This window comes from Gambusia affinis, linkage group LG01, assembly GCF_019740435.1.
Source record: "Gambusia affinis linkage group LG01, SWU_Gaff_1.0, whole genome shotgun sequence".
In the NCBI taxonomy this organism is placed as follows: domain Eukaryota; kingdom Metazoa; phylum Chordata; class Actinopteri; order Cyprinodontiformes; family Poeciliidae; genus Gambusia; species Gambusia affinis.
This window is the reverse complement of record NC_057868.1, coordinates 22,366,785-22,389,041: the sequence shown is the minus strand read 5'-3', so window position 1 is coordinate 22,389,041 and position 22,257 is coordinate 22,366,785. Positions and strand designations below refer to the sequence as shown.

At 39.8% G+C, this 22,257-nt stretch overlaps 2 protein-coding genes across 4 annotated transcripts; both read right to left on the bottom strand.

Moving 5' to 3' along the window:
• Positions 1 to 1,893: 1,893 nt before the first annotated feature.
• Positions 1,894 to 6,576, bottom strand: LOC122831159 (piggyBac transposable element-derived protein 3-like). 2 transcript variants are annotated; one of them, XM_044117129.1, is made up of 2 exons: positions 6,352 to 6,576; positions 1,894 to 3,852 (listed from the first exon to the last, which is right to left on the bottom strand). In XM_044117129.1, exon 2 carries the CDS (start codon positions 3,300 to 3,302, stop codon positions 2,025 to 2,027), a length of 1,278 nt encoding a protein of 425 aa, XP_043973064.1. In that variant the 5' UTR covers positions 3,303 to 3,852; positions 6,352 to 6,576; the 3' UTR covers positions 1,894 to 2,024. The 2 variants fall into 2 exon arrangements, with proteins under 2 accessions (XP_043973064.1, XP_043973056.1); XM_044117121.1 differs by having other exon boundaries at positions 1,894 to 3,516.
• Positions 6,577 to 15,265: 8,689 nt separating this feature from the next.
• On the bottom strand, positions 15,266 to 21,135 carry LOC122831148 (transmembrane protein 26). Of its 2 annotated transcripts, XM_044117106.1 has the most exons (4): positions 21,025 to 21,135; positions 18,962 to 19,120; positions 17,031 to 17,175; positions 15,266 to 16,333 (listed from the first exon to the last, which is right to left on the bottom strand). In XM_044117106.1, exons 3-4 carry the CDS (start codon positions 17,163 to 17,165, stop codon positions 15,602 to 15,604), a joined length of 867 nt encoding a protein of 288 aa, XP_043973041.1. In that variant the 5' UTR covers positions 17,166 to 17,175; positions 18,962 to 19,120; positions 21,025 to 21,135; the 3' UTR covers positions 15,266 to 15,601. The 2 variants fall into 2 exon arrangements, 1 of the variants encoding a protein (XP_043973041.1); XR_006370649.1 differs by lacking the exon at positions 15,266 to 16,333 and having other exon boundaries at positions 17,118 to 17,175; positions 18,895 to 19,120.
• Between the last annotated feature and the right edge of the window lie 1,122 nt (positions 21,136 to 22,257).

Below are 22,257 nucleotides of genomic sequence, written 5' to 3'. Positions count from 1 at the left end.
TATATTTGTGGATAATGGCTCTCACTGTGGTTCCTCAAACCCCAAAGCATTAGAAATGTTGGTTTTAGATTTAGAATGTCGTTGACATTATAGCCTACTTCATGACAGGTCCTACATCAGTCACCTCTTCTTCTTTGTCTTTCTATAGGTGAAGCAATAATCAGAAATAACTGCGGCCAGGAAAATTAGACCAATTGTACTTTCTTGTAATTATTTTTGAACAACAAAGATTATTCATTATTCTTAAACCTGTCCTCATCATTTTATTTTTTGTTGTTTTTTATTTTAGAGCCACTGACTTCTTGCCCTGGTGGTTTTGCAGCTTCGGTTTTTGTACATTTCCATCTCTAAAGTGAGGCTTTGAAATTCTGAGGAGTTTTTTTGGCTGGATCAATAAAGATGCTTCATCAGGATGACTTCTTTATTTTGTGTTTGTTTGGTTTTCTTTTTTTTTAAACACCCACTGATCACTGACCAGGCATTTGCTTGGCAGGTCTAATAGGTTCAGTGTTTTACAGTTTATGGCTTCTCTGACTGCAGAGGAAGCCATTCTCCAGCCCGACGTTTATAGGTAGCATTAAAAAAACAGGAATTTCACCTCCTGACCTACCGAGCAAGTTCAGTTTATAAAGAGAATTGGCAAGATGATGGTAACAAGTGGTAATAAATCACAGAAACAGTTCAGAGTATTTCAGAGATCAATAGGACAGGCAGGACGTTGCGCCCCGGCTTCACAGCAGCGCAGCCATAAGCTTAGAACATTGACACAGTTATCAAATGATGGAATGCAATTATGCAAGAAAAAACTTTGCATCCTTGTAAATAACATGTTGTTATGGTTTCAAAAGCTTCAAAGTGACTCCTTTCACAAGCAAGTCACGTCCCTTGAACTCAATCACATCCATAATTAGAATGTAACGTATAATCCCAATTTATTAAATTACCAGATTGATTATTTTGGTGCAATTTGTAAAGTTTTCTTTTCAGAGTCCAACATCTTAATAGACAGGTAGATTTTATTTCCCATTTCTGTTTTATAAAAAATTGACTACATACATAAACTTTCTTGTTTTAATCTTCTACCGCCCCCTCTGAAAGTTTTATTGGCGTTCATCAAGAGTGCTATGTTCCCTTACGCTCCGCAGTGTTTACACCTGCAGAAAATGTGCAAATTGCTTCATCTGATTTTAGCGCTTCTACATCCAGGAACAACCAGTGAAGAAGACCGAACTGCAGCTCAGGATGCGTTGAGTTATGGCCACAGGATTTCTCCACTTGTCTGACCGGCAGCTGTCATTCTCATCTTAATGTTCGCTGCAAACACATCTGTCTTCAAGATGCCGCATACAGAGTCCTCTCTCCTCTTTCTTTTTTTGTTTTTGTTTCATTTATTCATTTATTTTTATCACAATTGCCCACCACCTCAAGGTTCGGTTTTTGTTTGTAACAGCTTTGGAAAAGAGAACCTCAATATTTAGTTTTTATAGTTTGCAAAAGTACAAACATGCATCTTTGAATGTTTAGGAAAGACTTGTAATTCCAAAATACAGATTCTTTTCTATTGCAATAATATAACTTTAAAGAAAAAATAAATAAAATCCAAGCCCATCAGTTTTTGCTGCAGACATTTTGTCCGTCAAATTTCCCTGTAGCCTCCTGGGAACCGAAGAAAAAAAGTGTGTTCCAATTTCTTTTTTTGTCTGATTTCCTATCTATTTGGGTCTAAAAAAACACCTTACAATTAACATTTTTTTAAAAATATTTTTATTTTTTATTTCACAGCATGTCCACTGTAGTGGACAACAAGATGATTTTAGTGTAAAAATACAACTGAATTTAGAAAATGAGCAGATTATCGCTTTAGAGTAATATTAATAAAAGAATAAATTTAATTTGATCAAAAACTAAATTCTTTATCACTCTTCATTGTTTTCTGTTGCTTATTGCTTGCAAGGACAATAGTTGCCTGTGTATTTAGTTGAACATTGAACATAAGCAGTTCTACAGTTCTTCTTTTGGATATTTTAGCGGTGATAATCCTGGAAGCACGTTTTCCTTTTGGTGATGCAGAGAAACATCTTGCATTTGGTACACCTCATGTATGTCTTGCCATTGCAGCCCTTATTCCTGCATCTTTCTGCATGCTTGATATCCACCATCTCTGGCATGTGCCTGGCCCCTAGTCTGCGTACAGAGGGCTCTGGTTGAGGGATCCTTGTTTTGGTTGGTGGCTGATACTCTTCTTCACTGACTTCACTGCTGTCATCAAATGAAGGACTATCCAACAGCTCTTCAGCCAGGTGCAATTTGAAGTCCAGATACTGTTGGGTGTTCTTAGATGATCGATTAATCGCTTTACTGTCAGACTTGTATTGGATCCAAGCGTTTGTAATGGCAACATCAAAGAAATGAGCGATCACACGTGATGTCCATTTCTTGGTCCTGGTTGACATGCGATAAAAGCTCAGCATTCGGTCACACAGGTCTACGCCACCCATGTTGTCATTGTATTCTCTGATCACTGCTGGTCGTCGCACCTGGACATGAGCCTTTTCTTTGTTGGACCATCTGCTACAGATATCTTCTGGATCTTTCCCATACACAGTGGAAGCCATCAACACTGGTTTATTGTCAAACCATTTAGTGATTGCCAGCTCAGGCCTCCTCCGGACCATCGTCACTGATGCTCCTCTCCCTTCTTTTCGCAACTGCTTATCTCCTGGTAGCTGGCATGGCTTTGGTACTCGGTTCCTCATTATTGTTCCAGTTGCTGGAAGACCCTTTGCAAGCAAAGCATCCATGAGATCGATTGTTGTGAAGTATCGATCAAAGAATACACAGGTTCCTGTGGGAAGAGATTCAACCAATCGCAAGACTGCTGCAGCTCCAACTCCCAACCTTTGGCCCCTGAACGTATTCTTCCCTTGATACACCTCAAAATCCAGCACCAGACCATTTGGAGAGGCAAGGACAAAGACTTTTAGGCCAGTAGGGTTTGGCTTGCCTGGGACATATTGCCTGACTGGACAGCGGCCTGTGAAAGGGATGATTTGCTCATCAATGCAGACCTTATTATACCTTGGAAGTCTGAGACAACCTTGCCTCACACGGTCAAGCAATGGTCTGACTCTCCAAAGAATGTCTGACTCCTTTGTCTCTTCTGTTACATCCAGATCATCAACAATCTTGAGTGAGCTTCTCAGCTTGTAGAATCTATCCCTTGTCATTTTCCTGCTAATAACTGGCACTTTAGTTTTTTTAGCCCAAAACATTTTAACTCTGGGATAGCCAAGGCAGGCCATGTGTACTGATATGCCAAAGAAAATCTTGATTTCTTGAGCAGTAGTATTTAGTGACACTCCTGTCGTTTGCAGCTGTCTTTGATTTGTAAAAGCTGCCAAATCTTCAAAGATTTTGTCGTCGATGTACTGCGAAAAGTATTGGATTGGACTCCAGTGTTCTCGGATTTTAGGGTCATCTTGATAGACAGGAAGCCCAGGTAGCACAGGTGTGAATCTATTATGATGGATGGAAAAAAAACACAAATAAGTACTAAAATACTAAATACTAATACAGCAATAATCTAATATGATAATAGAATTGGATACATTAGCCTAGAACTAAATAAAACATACAAAGTAGTCCTGGCCCACAAAGCACGGCGACTTTCCTGCTCCCTTTCTGGTTCTGAGTCTGTCTCCTCATCAGATACTCCTGCATCTTCTTCCTCTCCTTCTTCACCATCTTCTCCTGTCCCAGGCTGATACTCATCCTCATCCTCATCTGACAGCCCCAAATCTGAATCTCCCTCTACTATTCGGTATAAAATCCTCTCTGCTTCACTTCTTTCTCCTACAAGAATGTTGACTCATTAAATACATTAAAATGGTCCTGGTGTCCACTACACTGTAAAATGTAAAAGTAAAGTGTACTCAAAAAGAAAAGTGACCTGAACTCATTCCAGCTTATTCTGTTGACTATACTAACTTAAACTTAGCAAAGACAACTTTCTACTGAGGCAAGTAATCAAACTCATCAGCAGCAAGTAACCCGAACTTGGAGTTATGAGTGAGCAAAACGCATCTGCATAACCAGCAAAAAACTCGGCATCATTCGGCAGCTCTCGTTGAACGCACATGCGCATTGGACACTGACGAGTGACGACGTGTTTGAAAGAAGCTCCAAACTGTCAACAATACGGCGGTTGCTGCAGCTAAGTTTTGTCACGGTAAGTCCCACTGTTTTTTAGCAAACTTATATTCGTTATCTCGGCCGTATAATTCATCCGTAAGTCCAGGTTTTGAGGTTAACTTTATGTGTAATGATTTAGCGATGCCTGGGACTAACGTTAGTCGAAAATATCATGTTTATTTAGTGGCAACAAGATGGAGCGGCAGTGCAAAAAAGCTGTCCGGGGCGCAAAACAAAAAAAGGAAAAGGGATAAGGATAAAGATGTTGGCGGGTTAAAAAAGCCGCTGTACTGTTATAGAAGGCTTATGATGAGTAGACTGCCATAGGTGGGACAGCTGTAAACTGTATGAGAAGCAGCCATGATGAAGAAGTGTAGGGTCACCAGATTTGGGTTTCTGAAAAGGAGGACACTTCTTTTTTTGTTGGCGGGGGTAGAATCGGCGGACACACATGCCAACGGGGTGGAGATGGGGGAGGCAGGCGGGGGGAACAAGTGTGTACATGTGCTGCCGATTTCTTTGCCATACAAAGAAACCTGGAATGGAGTAGTGGAACGGAGTGGCAATGTAATCACAATGCACTGTAAGCTATGTAATGTGTTTTGAGGCAGTTGACCAAAATCCCTAACGATTTTTAAATTACCCCCAGACATTTTTTTAGGTCTGAAAAGTAGGACATGTCCGGAAAAAGAGGACGTCTGGTCACCCTAAAGAAGTGTTATGTTGATATGTAATTGTGGTGTTGCTTCTATTGTTGTTAGGACTGCGAAGACCCAGAGGTGTCTCACACCCCCATTGGGATCCTGACCATCATTCCTGAGGACAGGCAGGCCTCCACTGACTCACTGCACCTCCAGTCTTCAAGTACTGCCATCATTTTGGAAGGAAGTCTTGTCATGAATGATCTTGGGAATCTTCCACATGCCATGTGCTTGCTCTTTGGACTTATTTATTCTCTGAATTTGGAGTACCCTCAACAACTGAAGTACACCTTTGACTTCATCCAAAGGGTGCTTCTGTCACTTGGATATAAATCCCTAAAACCAAAAATACAGTCACTCAAAAATCTTCTGATGCAATGAGTGAATGTGATGTGACATTATGGATCAACGTTGATACCTTTACCCTTATTGGAAAAGTGATTTTTATTTCTTGTTTGATTTTTTTTTGTTGTTGGAGAGAGCATCATTGCATTTGCAGACTACTAAATGGTTTTATGTTAATGAGGAGAAACATTACTTCACTTCACTACTTCACTATTTACTTTATCAATGTTATGATAAATGTTAGGCTCTAGTATTGAGAATTGAGTTTTGTTTCACACCAGTCAACAAAGACATTTAAGCAGGGATTCTCAAAGTTTTAAAGACTGAGGGCCATTTGAAGGATTCAATATTAGCTTGAAGGCTACCCTAGAAAAAAGTCATGTCATTTTTTCCCTAAAAAGTCTATGGAAATCTTTGTTTCCAGGTTAGTGTGTATGTAACCACACTTGAGAACCTTGTATTTAAGGTAAACTTGTTTAATTATTAAACATTTTTTTCCATTCAAACTGTCTGTTGGCTCTTCGTTCCAATAACTTAACACTTTTGGTTCATCTTACTTGAACATATCAAGGCAATCGGTTTCCTGATATTTTGCAAGTAATGTGAACTCTTAAACGTGTAAGTATAACTTATTTTTATGAGTACTGCTTAATTGACATAACTCACAATTTGAAGTAGTCATAATTGACATTTTATAGTAAACTTTACTAATGATTTTGAGTTAACGGCACTCAAGTTTACTGCCATTGCATGAGTTGTCTGAATGAATATTTTACAGTTAACCCAATTAATGATTTTGAGTTAACGGCACTCAGGTTTACTGCCTTTATCTGAGTGGTCTAAACATAGTTATTTTTAGCAATAACACCTTAAAATGAATTAGCTACTTTACTTGAAGATTTTGAGGCAATCGGTTTCCTAACTTTTTTTAAGTAAAGTGAACTTATTACTTTTTACAGTGTACAATTGACATTCATAAAAGGACTGTTATTTCAAAACAGAAATTATTAAACTGTTTTCTGAGATAAAAATATTATCATTGACATATTAATAAACAAGACTATATATAATTATCATGGTAAAAATAGCAATAGATAAAGAATAATTTGCTTACCTTTCCTCTTTCCATAAAATGTGGTTGTTGGTATGCCAGCCATTTTGATTGAAAAGAAAAAGTGAGTTCCCAGCATGCAAACCTATCACATGACACATCACTGGAAAGCCCAGGATGTCCTCTAAAGAGTAATGCAGGGCTTGATAGGGTAACTCAAAATAGTAAAAGAAAATACAGGTGAACAAAATGTCCACTATAAAGGACACAAATGAATGGGCCGGGTCTCAGGAGGGTAGAGCCCCAGGATGTGGTGTGTTTTACGCTTGTGTTTTACATTCAAATGAAAGTGGATAGTACACAGAAGTTAAAAATCCACACAAGTTTTGCCTCGCTATAATTACGTGTAATTATGTCACTTATAGGGGAGCAATAAACTATCGCTTCATCACTTTTCGACATCTCTCCCGCTATCTTCGCGCTCTTTTAAGCTGCATGGCAGCAATCATGCCACAACTTTCAAATCAATCATTTCCTTTGCCTCATTTTCTCTTCAACACCAGGAAGACGGCCTTACTTTGCAGGAAATAAACACGCAAATTAAATGAACGCTATGATCAAAGTGCCATTTGGACTATAACTGTTATACAAAGGTGGTAACCAGCATGACTCTTCAGATGCTGGTTTAAACACTTTCCGAATTAATTAATGTTTGCATTTTTTTCTTCTTATTGTTACTGCTAGCCTGCTGAATATAAACTACATCAGAAAAACCAGGAGTTACTCAAAAAGTCAAAGCTGTTCTAAAATGTGTGTGTCTGTACACATTCTGCTGATTTCCTGTTGCATTTTAGAACAGCTTTGACTTTTTAAGTAATTCCTGATTTTTCTGTTGCAAGTAACGAACTTGAGGGAAGAAAATGACTGCGATGCGCACGCTGTTGTGTTTTATCAGCTTAATTATGAATAAAAATCATAATAAAAGCCACACACCAATCTTGGAGAAAAAAACAATACAATATAAAAACTCCTCATTTGACATTCTCTGAGATTTATTTCTGCTTAACATCTAGATTTCAGTTCAGCTGAATGGGTTCGAACGTGACGGGACCAGAGCTCCAACGACTCAAAGCCGCAGCTTGCAGTCGCGAAACAATGGCAGCGAGTCAGAAATCAGCCATCCCGATAATCGAGCACCGAGTAGATTTAGGGCATTAAGAGCCACATTGTGGGGATAAAATAAAGCGTGTGAGCCAAACACCACTTGAGCCGGATTCAAAATAGTTTGTTCAGGGGGACGCACTCATCTGTCCCAATTAAGCGCTCCAGTCAGACGATCGACAGCGTCTCCCTGTTAGAGGGAGGGTCTTGATGAGGCCCCGGCCCCCATGACCACGGGCGATGCTAGAGATTAGAAATGGGGGGGAAATGGCAGCTCTCTCAGCTCAGAGAGAGCTGAGAGAGTGGAAGGGTGGAGATTGAGAGGGGGGGCAGCGAGGGGAAGCAAATAAGGCTGGCCAATAAATATTTCAACAATGCACCATCTCTGGCCTGAGATTGACTGATTAAACTGCTAGCTGTCAGAGAGGCTATCTCTAAAACCGCCGTGTTTAAGAGGAATCCAGACGGCTCTGTTTGGAGGGGGGATTTCACATTTATTGCTTACTTCTGCATTCTGTGTATAAATCTGTAACAGAGGCAATTAACACTGCAGAACGTGTGCAATGACTAGGAATAAGGCTGAGAGAGAAAGTCCAGCTGAGCAGAAATGTGAAACTCTGACGCCTTTGACTCGACAGCAGCGCAAAGTAAGACCGGATGGATTGAGGAGACTAAGTCGGAACATGCAGTGATGTCCTAAATGAGTGACCTAAAATCACTACAACCATTACTAAATTATTACAATGTTTTGAATGTGGGTCATCAATGAGGACATATGTCCTCAGGAGCTAAAAGTTCCAAAACAAAGTTGATTAGTTTTATTAAGACGGCAGCAGGATTTCTGTATAAACTGAAATCTGCTGACGATTTAAGCCATTAAGTGTTATAATTAAAAACAAAATAGATTATACATAGATTCAAATTAATAAGCCATTAGTTTCTATCATTTGGTCAACCTTACAACATATCTTACAAGGTACTTATCAGGCAACTTAAGCTTGGTGGGAAACATCCAGTGTGTTGCACAGGTTTTCAAACCCCTTGAACTGTTTTCATTTTTATCATAAAAATCTAGTTTTCCAGGACCAATGATGAAGTTTATTATAGGGAAGTGAGAGGAAAATGCTACACTGTTTTCAACGGTTTTCACAAATGGCTGTCAAGACCAAGCATCCGTAAAATGGGTGCCTCAATTTTCAGATTTTCATTTGAAAATAAGTTTGAAAACATCTTTTTTTTTTTTTTTTTCCTGCTTGGCAATTTTGTACTTCTTTATGTTCATCTATTCCACAAACAATAGTTCAGTTTGTTAAAATGTTCAATACTTTGTAAGACACAGGAAACAGACATTTTCACAGCTTCAACACTTTTCACAGCAGACAACAGAGATTTTAAAATCTCTGTCTGCAGCTCAAGTCGCCTGATGAGAAACACAAGAAGTCTCCCAAATGTCACTTATTATATAAGTTGTCACCTGGTGAAATAATGGCCTGAGTTTCTCTATTTAATTTTTTTTTTTTTTGCCAAAATCACTTATGGCAAAATTGACTTGAGTCTTTATTTTAAGAAAGTAAATGCAACTGTTTGGAGTATCTAAAAGTGCAAAATTAACTAGGTCATTCTCTAACTATGTTACAAATTTATAAAAAATATTGTGAAATATTCCATTTTTCATGCAAGAAAAGAAGCAAAGTTTCACACTGAGGTTGAGAAAACGAGGTGAGAGGCAAGCGTTTGTGTTTCCACACATGATGTGACCTTCAATTGGATCATGATAAGGACACGACAGGCCTGCAGCATCGCCACGGCTTCCCTGGTGAACTGCTATTCTGCATGTCTGGAGTTACGATGACCTTTGAGAGCAACTCCTTGTTGTAGCAAAGTGTGAAACACTTTAATGTCTACTTAATTTACTGTCACTAGCTGAACTACTGGAAAACAAACCCACATACTGTACAATTATAATATTTAACAATTGATTGTATTCAGTATTAGAGTTTGGTAGAAGTTAGGTTGTGCATATTTGCTGACTATAATTTTTTATTTATTTATTTTTTCTGGCTTTATTTATTTTTTAACCCGGCCAGCAAGCAGCTCACTGGACAGAAAATCAGATATGCACCCAATCTGATACATTTAGATGCATTAACAACTTGTCAAAATTGTCAAAATGTCAAAATCAAGAGTTTTAATCTTTTTTTAAGGTCTTATTGGGTTTAGTGCCCTTTATTTGAAAGTATTTTGACTGGAAGGAGGGTAACAAGAGGGGAGGAAGACGTGCGGTAAATATTGCCAGGCCGGGAATCGAACTTGGGACCACCGCCACAAGGTCTAAGACCTCAATACGTGGGTCGTGCTTTGCCACTATCCCACCACAGCACCCCGGAGTTTTAATCTTCTAATGTCATGGTCAGTAAATTTCTGAAGAGACTCCAAAAGTTTGTCCTCCTCCATCAAATGTGATGATTTTTGGTAGGCACATTAAAAACAGAAACCAGCAAATAATTGTGTGACTTTCTTTTATAAATGAAGCGGTTTTGTGTGGGACCTGCAGTTTATTCTTGACGAAAGGTCTAGACTGAACATTTTTTTTACTTGCACGGTGTCTCAAAGTGGCGAAATGTGGGTGCTGCAGTGGGACAGACTTTTGAAGACTGCCCAGGAACTTTGCACTTGAGATCTTGTGAAGTATAAAACGTCTAGACCAGAAAAAAGAAAAAATTACTTTACTTTGTTTTCTTGCAGCCCTGGTCGACAGACCACATTTCTCTGGTTTTGTGGAGTTTGCTTTGACCCTATTTTACAAGATTTATAGATACAGTTAGCAAGCTACGAGTGTCGTCTCTGCTGATTGCAGACTGTCTGAGTGAAGAGCCTGACTAACTAATCAGCTTTCTCTGGTCGTCTACAAAGAGCAGAAACACAACTCTGCACAAAAAAAAAAGTTTATTTGAAAAGAATTTATTGTTTGGTAATTTACTTTGCAATTATTAACCAATAAACAAATGGCATAAATGACACACTGCATTTGCAATAATCAACAAAAAATACATTAAATAGTAGAAAAGAATATTTATTCTTATGTGTTGAATCAACAGATTAGATCATTTCATATAATTGTGTTTTTAACCTCTGTGTAAGCACCATAGTAATACAGACAGGACCTGCCTGCAAGGTCCAGTTTCTTCACTAGTTTTGTTTTTGTTGTTTTTTTCTGTGTCCATATGTTTGCCTGTTGGATTTTGTCCAACATCATGGCAACTTGTGCTCTAATTGCCACTCACCTGTGGGGATGAATCCGGTTTGCTGTTCTCACTTCATCAGTACACAGCAGGGAAACTTGTTCTCATGAGCTCCTTAGAGACTGCCTTACTTTGAGCCACTCATGTCTTTTTTTTTTAAATGCTTTGCTAGCATGCGCTTGAAAGTAGGTCCACAGAAAAGCGCTTAAAAATATCAGAGGCTATTAAAAAATCCTTTAAAAAAAAAATTGTAACCAAAAAAAAAAGGCTTTCCTTTTGCAATGACTGTGTATAGGAGAAGGCATGAAACTCTTCCGGGGTTGATGTATTGTCGGTCATAAAGATCCTGTATGCTATAGGGGTCTATTCCATCCTGAAATCCTCCACGGTGAGAAAACAAGTCAGTCATTCAGCGTCTCTGATCCACACACACACACGGTGAAGTAAAGCTCATTAGTTTCCATCCATGGCGGCACACGAGGCGGCGCGAGCTGGATCCTCAGCTGCCTGTCAGAAAGTTGTGCGGTTCATTTGAAGTTTGCTTTTGTTTCTTCACGTTTCCGCTGCAGCTCCAACGTTCCGGTGGCAGGTTGATGGGTTTATCTGCAGGAATCGAGGCCGATGGTTCTCACTTCGCTGTGTTTGGACTTTCCTAATCAGTCCACACAAAACAGGAAAAATGTGGCATATGGTGAGGATGTTTCTCGCTCTAACGGGAAATACAGCCTGCTCAGATTGAACAAATGTCACTCTGACAGAGCCTGGATCTCCGTAGTTCTGACTTTTTATGAAAAGTTTGTTTTTAATATTACACCTGACAAAAGGCAAACTGGGATGGAGAGGGTCGGCTGCACAGAGGAAGATGTGCATCAGTGCATCCCTACTTTTGTTTCACAACACCAGTTTCGCTGCAGAACCATTGGTTGCTGTAATCAATTAATTTTTATACAAACCATTAATGTCACTATTAATGTAAAGAAAATATATTTAGTAGTTTTTGAAGACGAATGTGAACATGTCTTTAATGAGTCTATATATTTAACAAAACATTCCCAAGGAAAAAGAAACATGAAGATGTGCTCTACCTTTTTTGTAGACTACTTTATTTATACATCTCTCTTCTTTTCTATATCTACCTTTCTTCATCTAACTATCATCACTTTGCATTTTCTTACCCTGCTCAGTCTTATACAGCAAAGGGGCAAGAGGTATTTCCCCAGGTTTTAGTCGATGATAACTGAATTTTTTGCTGCATGTCAGCTAACTTGGTCACTGGCCTCCCACTCAGTTATTCTGCTGGATTCTCATCTTCCTACAATGCTTCATCTGGAATTTCTCCCACCGAGCTTGATTTCTCAGGATGCATTTCATCCAGGCCAGTCAGCGAACAAAAGGAGGAGTTGTGAATGCTGACGTCAGTTTTCTGCGCTCTTATAGAATCGCAATCAGCTTGTGGTTTTAGCGAAGGAAGTGGACGAAGCCGTTCAGTCCGTGGTGGCCACGCTCCAAAACATTGAGTAATTAAAGTCGGAGCAAGAGGAATGCTTAAGATGTTTTATTCCTCGCAAAGACGACCTTCATTCCAGCAACAACCATCCCCTCAATCAATGGGGGATAGTTGTTTACAGCGGATCCAATTTCTGGTAAGCTTCATAGCATAGCCTCCTTCATGATCAGGCTGATATAAAGGTGAGCAAGCTTGAATTTGTTCACATTTGCAATCTGCTGCACCGTTGGGAAAAGCCACGAAATGAATTGGTTTAACTGCCGAGATGGAGCAGTTGGACAGTGGAAAAAGTCCCACCGTTTTTGCAAAGAGTATCTTTGCAAATTACAACCAGATGGATGAGTTTAAGACTTGTAGAAAACACCAGAGTCCCTGTTCCAGGTGATCAAACCCTCCACCTCATTCATAGGGACACAATGATTTACTCGAAAATTATATTGCCACCCTAAACGGCAGGTTTTATTGAGCTTAATGAGTTGATGTGCAGGTCATTACAGCGGAGGACTTTTAAGGCCCGACAATTTTTTTATATTTTTTTTATCTGTGTGCTGTTGCATTAGTTGCTTTGAGCTTCCACGCTCTCTTCTTCTCTATCTATCTATATAGGGCAGCCCGTGGATCAGCTGACATCCCCATCCTCCCACATGCCCACACAATCTTGTTAAAGCATGCAGTTAATCTGAAGAGGAAAAGGACTCTCTTCACAAGCAAGCCGTGCTTTCATCAACCCATTGTATTGCCTACATGGTTATGTCACATGAACGTCGGATTTTCCCAAAACTCTTTTGCCTGTATGGGAAAAGCTGTGGCCCCAAAATGGCCCCATGTGATGCAATGCGCCTGTGAGTGACTTTGTGAACTGATTTGAGCTCTACGAGGATTATTTGAATGCAGGAACTGCCAGCTAAGAGGGAACGTTCTGTTATTCTTTTTTTTTTATTATTGCTCTTAAAAGATGACTCTCCCATTAATTATTCAGGTGACTGTGGAAACACAGTAGTGCTCTCAAAAGAAACCCTTTAGAGGTAGCCTAGAGTCATTGTCTTAGAAAATTTGCTTATAATACGAGCCTTTTTTATTCTCGGACAGGGCAGGAAAAATACACACGGAGGGTTCTTTATATTTAAGAGTTTATGTTCCTTTGTGTTCATTTTAAAATCTTAAAAAGGCTGAAATTACCGCAGAATTTATGGCAGGTATTTCTGCCGGTGGAAATACCTGCCATAAATGTGGCCTTAAATGTGCAACCGTAAACGGGGAAAGGGACACGAGAAAATGAAAGATTTGGAAGGAGAGACGGAAAAGAAAAGGAAGGATGCTTGAAAGGGTGTCTTTACTCTGTTAGTTGTAAACAGGAAACAAAGAATGGAGTATACACAAAGAAAGAAAGAGAAGATGGATCCTTGAGAGACAGAGAAAGAAAACAAGTGAAAGACACAAGGAACGTTGGGTGCAAAAAAAAGATGAGAGGAAAAATATTAAGGGATGACTGACAAAAAGGCAAGAATGAATGAAGGAAGAAAACAAAATAGGAAAGACACAAGCAAAGATAGAAGGAAACAAAGGAAGGATTGAAGGACACAACAAAGGAATGACCCAAGGAGCAAGGAAGGACATAACGTTTAGACAATACAGGAAGAAAGTCTGGAAACAAATATTTGACACAATGTCTTAAGTCCTGTAGCAGTAATTCAGACCATTACAGAAGATCTTTCCTGCCAAAAGCCATCATTTATTAATTAAATAATTTAAACATAATTTAATCAATTAGGTATTTTTTTATTTGAATTAATATATTTGTTCCATGCAGTTGCTTTCTCTGGCCCTGGTTCAGTACTGAAAATCCCAAATTCCACGCGATTCCCACACATTTCTAGACCGCGTGGGAACCTTGCACACAACCTTGTTCTCTTTCCTCTCTTTGTTTTCAACAAGAGGGAACAGAGTCCAGCCCTTCTTCAGCAACCAGAGCTCCTGTCATTACAGTGAAGGCCAGGTGAAGTGCAGCAATTTGATGGACACAGATACAGGGCAGTCTTAGAAAGACCCCTAATTGAATTGAAACTCGCTGCCATTGGCGCTCTCCAGTCGCCGCCTGCCTCGACACTGAAGCGGGAGACGCACAGCAAAGAGGGTCATCCATAAATGCAGGAGGGCTGTATCCAAGCCTCCATCTGACAGGAGAGTTATTGTGCGGATTGAGGAGCTGAGAGGAGGGGCTGTGCCACGGCTGTTTGTCCCAACCTTGAAGTAGCTTGAAACCTTAAGACTCTGGGCTTCAGATCAAACGTCCCCCCCCAACCCGTCCTCATAGGCGGTTTTAAGAGTCTCTTGCTTTTGTGGCCATGTGGAGGAATCTCTCAAAAGCACCTTTCCCCGACTTTCAAAAGAGAGCAAGTGAGAGCAAATCCCTCATAATCACAAGTGTGCTTTTTCAGCCATTATGAAAATGCAGCGAGTTCTGAGGAGGGCTGTGGTGAGCTGATTGTGCTCAGGAGGGAAATAACCTGAGCAGGGAGAGGCAGACCTCTTCACTCGCCTCCCGTTTATCACTAGGTGTCTTTAGGCTGATTACATTTGACCATTAATTGCAAAACAAATGCATGAAGGTGACTAAATAGGTTCTAATTCAATTCTAATTCAGAGTGGCACACACTATGTGGTTATTGCTTTGCGAACAAGACTGATAGAGGAGATTTTTCATTCCAGAAGAAAACACATGCTGGAATTCAAACACATCCAATGCTTCCCTTTCCATGCGACTATCATGCATGTTTCATTCCAGAGAAGTGTTTGTGCTTCGGTTGACTTGGCAACACTGCCATCTCATGGCAAGCAAAGTAAAATAAACATCCACATGGCATTTTAATTAAGTTTTTTTCTTTTTTAAATGCTTTTATTAGAAAATGTGAAAACACAATTGAAAATGTTTCATCTCTTACTGATTTTTTGTTTTGTTTTGATAGTGAAGGCAATCATGAATGCTCACACAGACCTTAATCAAATCTTTCTGTTTCCAATGCAGCTAAAACAAGTTGAAAGCAAAACGGAGGACTGCTGTGTTGTTGTCCGTTGTCATTACTAACTGCTTTATGTGAATGAGAAACTAACATCTCTTGGGTCAGAGTGTTGACATGATCTTTTTTTTTGTATGAGAGTTTTCTTTGGTTTTATCAAAGAGAGCAGCAAGAAATCCTGTCTGATCTGCCTTTGTGGGGACAGACTCTTCTTTTGTGCGCCTATATCTTGTTCCCAAACCTCCTGAGAGCTGAGACTGTCTTCGAATGAGGATGAGATGCAAGGGATGGTTGACACATTCAGCTTTCATCTTGACAAGTGAAAGCAGCCTCGTTCTTGTTTCCCAAGGGGTCAGTCACGTCTTGAGACACTTGCTGGTTTTTCTTTACGTAGACACTCTATGATCTTCCTCTCCTTCGATTCCCAGTTCCATGTCCATACAATAGCTCTGCTCTGCACTACTCCCCATTTTGCGCCTTCCTTCTTCACCCAACTCTACCTCACTGCCTCCAAGGGTTTGACAATAGGTTGTCAGGGCCTCACATCTTTCCAGCACTGACTCCTGCACCTGCTGTTCAAACTGGACCACAAAGATTCTGTAAAGCTCCAAAAGGACAATCAGTATGTTCTTGCAGGTGAAGAAAATCATCAGCTGGTTCTGGACTTGCTCTTTTATCATGAGGTATAGACGATAAACCAGGAACGGTGCATCCTGGAGCCCCACAGTTAGCAACAAACTCCATATTTCGTTGAAGAAGCAAGGAGGTAATGACGATGAGGGTTGATGACAGCAAGGGAGGCTATTCCAGCTCCTAGGAACGTCACCCTGTGAGGCTCGCGTCTGGGTGAGAACCAGTGGAAACTGCATGAGCGCCCAAGAGAAGAGGGCAAGGCCAACGATGACGACCACCCGGTTGCCTTTGACTTCAGGTTCCTTGAAAGTATCAAAGATGTCTAGGATATCAGCTCCCAGTCCAACATATACCAAGAGGAGCTGAGAGAGCTGGTCCCGTGACATGTCCCCTTTGGGCATTAGCCAGCGGCCCAGAACCAGCACAATAAGCATGGTCTGCTCCAGTCCTGCCACCCAGTTCTCTGGTCCAAGTTCTTCAATGCCCTGTGAAAAAGAAACACCACAGTCTAATCTAGGGGTATCAGAGGCCATTCCACACTTTACCGATTTTCATTACTAAAAAAATTACATTTTAAAACCATCTGGGGCCTCATGCATAAAGCACCATGCGCCAAGTTTTAGTGTGAAAACTGCAAATTCTTTCATGCATGAGGCCCCTGATCTTTTCATTTCACTTTACAGTTTTTTTGTGTCGGTGCATCATATTAGATTCCAATAAAGAGATTTAAGACTGTGGCGCTACACAATAAATAAAAAAAAAAGCATTTGCTTAAATCAAAATCTATCATTTCTAATTTTAATATGGAAGAATAAAGTGTGGATCAGCTTCTTATGCTGTTGATCTTTCAAAATTATATTGTCACAGTAACTTTTAAGCTTCCTCAGTTTGAAAACAATATGGCTTAGGTTTTTGTGTCCTTCTGCGCAGAATAGGGAAAAAATAACATAAAATCCCACATGAAAGAAACCATACTAGAACCATCCCACAAGGGAGATCTGAGCCTTCAAGCAGCACACTATCCAGGCGTTATCTCACTGCGCCTACTACCCTTTTCCTGTCATTAATAGTTTATCTGTGTTTTTTTTTCTAGATTTAAATCTTATCTGCTATCAGGTGTCGCTTTAATGTGGCCACTCGGTGTTCGAGGGGGGCAGGGCAGTTTAACGACGGGATGCTTACCACTGAGATGGGGATGTGGGCCAGCAAATGAAGCTCATGACCGGAGGAAGCGTTGAGGGGCAACTTGGACTGTAATAGGCTCAGCTCCAGAAACCAAATGGATGGGATGACAGTACTGAGGTAGAGGAAAACCATAGGGGAGAACCTAAAAAAAAGGGAACACCGAAGGAGAGGATAGTTGGTTTAGGAAGGTGATAGTACGATATTTTTAGCAACGCTTTTTTTTCTTTTTACCACCCACTAAAGAAGAAAGGGCGCCTATTTCCCCCAAAAGAAGCATCACATTTCAGACAGGCAATTATTCTCATCATATATGCAAATCCCACTTGACAGAGCAAAGCCTACATGAGGAGAGAACTTCAAAGTAGGAATCAGCGAGAAAGGCAGAGGCCTGAAGAAAGCTGGTGTCTGGGGATGTTCAGTCTGGATGTGCCTAAAAGCTTCAGCTTCTGAATGAAATATAACCTGCCGTTGAATGAGGTGTGACACAAAATGCTCGTATCCATTTGAGGCTCATGTTAAAAGGATTTAGTCAGTTTATGTTGACTCAAGCCTCTTATATATGCATATGTTTATATATGTATATCTGAAAGCTAGTGGCTCAGAAATGACTCGGGTTAGCAGGGGAGGCTTGCTCCGTGACTACACAGACAGACTCTGACAGGGATGTGGTAGCGTGTCCTGCAACAGTGTAAGACGGAGCAACGACAAAACGGATGACAAGGTTTGCTTTTGCTAGACAGCAAAGACGGGATCGAGCTTCTGAGAACAGGTTGACAATTGCAGCAATTTTTCGTGTCTCTGAGCAGATGGATTACAAGTTGCTCAAAGACAAGTCCCAAGTTTTAATTTAATACCGCCTCATCCAAAACACATTGTAAATTGTGCCTAAACCCTCACATCAAGCCTTTAAAAAGAGACAAGATATTGTGGAATCCATTTTGTTTTCTTTACTCTTGCTAAATTTATCCCACGGCTACCAAGAAGAGGGGAGTTCTTTCTCCAAAAAAACACATTCTGTGTCTAATAATGTTCCAAAATGTCTGCTTTCAGCTGGGAAAGTCCTCCAAGTCTGGATTAGTCTTGGAATCAACAATGGCAATTAGGGTTAGGTTGGTTCAAGGTAGATAACCTTCTTAGGCAGTTCTCAAGGTTGTGGCTGTGTGCAAAACGACAGCAGCAAACGAAGTTCTTTCATTCCTGCACTGCTTTTGTCCTTCCAACACAAGACAAGTGGTGCCTGTGTGTCTACTTATTTTATTCACTTCTCAGCATAGCAATTCTACTTTGACTTTCATTTCACTATTTTGTAATAACTATAATTTCATTTTGTATGTCTTACAGTTAGTTATCTAAACACCAAACGTTGCTCTACATTTTTCTCTGCGTATGAATAATATGCACCAAAACGCATAAAAAAGTTGATTCTTATTTATGAATCAATTGCTTGTGAGTGTTTAAAGTGCTGCTTTTGTAATTAGCAGTGTGCTAATGCTGGCTTGTAAATAACCAGTAAGTAGTGACTTAGTTCCAGCTCTTGTCATTTATGTCTTTGCTTAGAATCAGATGTATATTTGGCTGTAGTTTATGTAAATGAGTCATTTACAGCTAATTTCTGAGGCAGAACGGCTCCAAACAAATATTTACCTTTCAGCCTCTCATGAACCTGCTCTTACTACCAAAGCTGATATTGATCTTCTTTGTTTACCGTGGCTTTCTTCAGTGTCACCAGACTATTAAAGTGAATGACTCTATAAACACTATTATGTGAGGTCTTGTTTAACTAAAGCTTCACACCTTCTGATTCTGACACCAACGCTGCTCCTTGATGTAATTGTGACGTTGTATTTTATTGAAACATTACCATTTCCACTCTGCATTGCGGGTGCATTTGAGGGTGAGGGCCATTTCCACGCTCAGCAGAGCCACACCTGAAAGCAGCAGCCAGTAGAGGGGCTTCCCTTTAACGGTCACCACTTGCCACACCGTCACAACTCCATGGGCAGCGAACAGGAAACGACTCAGCAGAGCCAGGAAGATGTTCAAGAGGCGACACATGACGCAGCAAGGAATCCCTGCACAAACATCAGCTGTAAAATAGGATTATTTTCAATAATAATTTGTTTATAAGTCATAAAAATCAAAATACACACTTAAAGTTTTGGATGTGTTTAGCTGCCAGTGCATGTCATTAGTTTGCTCAAGCTTGTTTTGACCATGGGGTAATGTATAGCACAGCTTAAAAAACATAGTTTTCAAAGCTAATGAATGTTGAAGTATTTTTGACATTTTGGTTAAAAAAAATAAATACATTACATATTTCGTCATATTTTTTTATGATTAAACATCAGAATCTAACAAAATATGCTCGTCAACAGCACATTGTCAACATACCGATGTGTTATGTGGGGTTAAGAATGGTGTGAATACATTTCCCATAAATTCAAGAATTCCTGTAAAACCCACGCTGCACATTGAAAATGTGACTGCATCAAATAAACACAAGCACTCAAGAGCATTTCAGTCCAAAACCCAGTTCAGCTTTCATTATTTGTAACTTTTGGAAGTTGCATCAGTGTACAAACAGATGGGATAAGAGCCGTAGATCACTGGGGTTGACTCTGAGTGAGCTGTGATTAGTAATCAGGAGTTAAACAAACTGATCTGCAGTCAATATTAAATGACTCGGGAGGCTTTCCCCTGGTCTTATGATTTATTAACTTGGAAACTGTGCCAAAAAGGCAACGTTGTTGATGTCATTGTCTCATGATGTTTACATTGCCTGGTTTTGTCTACAGTTTGGCTGAAAACTGACTGACCGTACCTTATCATCAATTAAGTGAAAAATCCTGTAAGTGATTCTTGTTGGCAATTTATTTATTTAATGTATTTTCTTAATCTAAACCATTTTTATAGCTTGTTCTTTAATGCTTTCCCCATTTTTGAACTCAAATAAAGAGACGCAGTCCATCATTTGAGTTTGGCATTTTACTGTTGGCATCAAATTGTCCTTTTTTCTTATATTGCCCTCACTCTACTGATTGTTGTTTGAGAATATGGTGTGCACTCTTAAGGGTGCTTTTAAAAACCAACAGCACTATAAAGGCACCTTATAAAACAAAAATCCCCTTGCACCTCACCTCACTCCTATAACCTTCAGATGTCCCATTTGTTTCTGGGAAACAAGGAACGAGGGAAAGAAAATGGACTTGTAGTCCTTAAAAGTAGACACTGGGACACTTCCGATGAACTAGGAGTGCTCTAAAATAAAAATAAAAAAAGATTGAACATATTCTTTGTTATGCTACCTCATTACTTTGTGAAAAATGAAGATAACATGTAACATATTTACATAATCATACTTGCAACATAGTTAAAACAATTTTTGAAGATCTTACTTATTCAGGGTTGCTATTTTGGAACAATTATACTAGTACTGTACTATTAATTGTACAATATGTACTTTATTTAGTTGCTAGTGTCTGTTTAATTTGCAAACATTTAAATGCGTCTAAAATATACTGAACTAAATGTATGTTTAACTAGATGCAAGTGGTATTTTTTTTGCCCCTTAACAGTCATAGAATATTAAGTCATATAATTACATTCAAGAAATCTGAGACAATACTTCTAGTAGTCACTAGAAGTAAGGATAACCACGAAATATAGATAAACTATAGTCCAAGTAGATTGTTTCTACTTTTTATCTAATGAAAAAAGGATCACTTAACAATCCTTAACACAGATATGAACCAAATGGAGTTTCCACAAACCATGTAACTCACAAACATCGCTACAAAGGAACATTTTAGAAAAATATCTTTCTTGAAAAGTAAAAGAGGAAAACAATAAGATGAAGCTAATTTTTCACTGAATGGAACATGACTTTGAAGTTAACATGTATTTTTTTTGGGGGGTTGTTTATGCAAGCTAAAAGTTAGTTCTGCTAAACTGATTAAACAAGCGAGACTCTGGATTTGCATGCAGCACAAACCTGAAGTCAAACGTCTGGTTGACAAGCGTCCCCGGTGAATTTCTGCAAATTGACTGATTCTCTGTAGTGCTAAGAAATGATAGTCACATACAGTGACCAGGCCTCTGGCTGACTGGGTCGGCCTTTAATATGACCGCCAGCTCCAGGAGGAGACATCATGTCAGATCTGCGTGCGTGTGCGTGCGTGTGTGTATGTTTGAGAGAGAGAGAGCGAAGTGGGGAGTGACTGCCATTCAAGTCAACCGAAGTGTGCTGTAGCGTGAACTACAAGTGTGTGCTCGGCCATCTTAACCCCCATCCAGCCAGCCCTCCCAACATCATGGTGCCGTCGTAGGAGATAAGACTTCCTGCCCCCCGCGCCAACATCTTCATTACCATCCGTCATGATGTCATCTGAACTGGCCCAGAACAAAGTTATCAGCTTGGGAGAACCCGGTCTGTCTCCTGTTCAGACAGCACTGCGCCCCGCCCCAGCCACCCAGCTCCCACCCGGCCTGATCCGCCGCCACACTGCTCGGCCTGATAACTGCCTCGGCCTGTGCACACGGGAATATGGGACCACAAGAGGGAAAAGATGTGGAGATGGTTTCCCCGTGTAATCGCCGAGGTCATGTGTGGAAATGTTGTAGCTGTTGCATTTGAAGAAAGATCCCGAGAAGTCTGCCACAACAATAAACAGAAGTGCAATTGTTGGATGTGTAATGTTGAATGACAAGTTCTATATAACAACCCAGTGTTTTTGGCTTAGAGAGGCTTTTAAAAGCATCAAAAACAACATAGACCAAAATGAACACAAATAGTTTTTAGTATTTTACTATTTACTTCATTCCAGTTCAACAGTGTTTCTCTTTGGTAAGAGTGTTCGTCTCTTGTAGGAGGCACTGAGAAGATAAAAATGCTTTCTGTCAATGTGGTTGTTGTTTCAAGCCCAGTGATAAATTAATTCAATTGAATCTTTTACTTCTAGAAATTTGCTCTTTAGGGATTATCTGGTTAGATACTAAGTGTCGTATAGGTGTCCTGAAATGATCAGAAGCTAAGTCACTCCTAATACTCCTAGTTTTATTTTTATGTCACCATGCTACAACTTCGCTAGCTGCAACTTGAGCTGCATTTTTTTTTTTTTTTTATTGCAACTTGTTTTGGGAATACTACATTATTGATCTAACAAGTCTGGAGTTTTAGCAATTGACAGTGACATTTACATTAAAAGAGACACTGGATTGGCTGCTC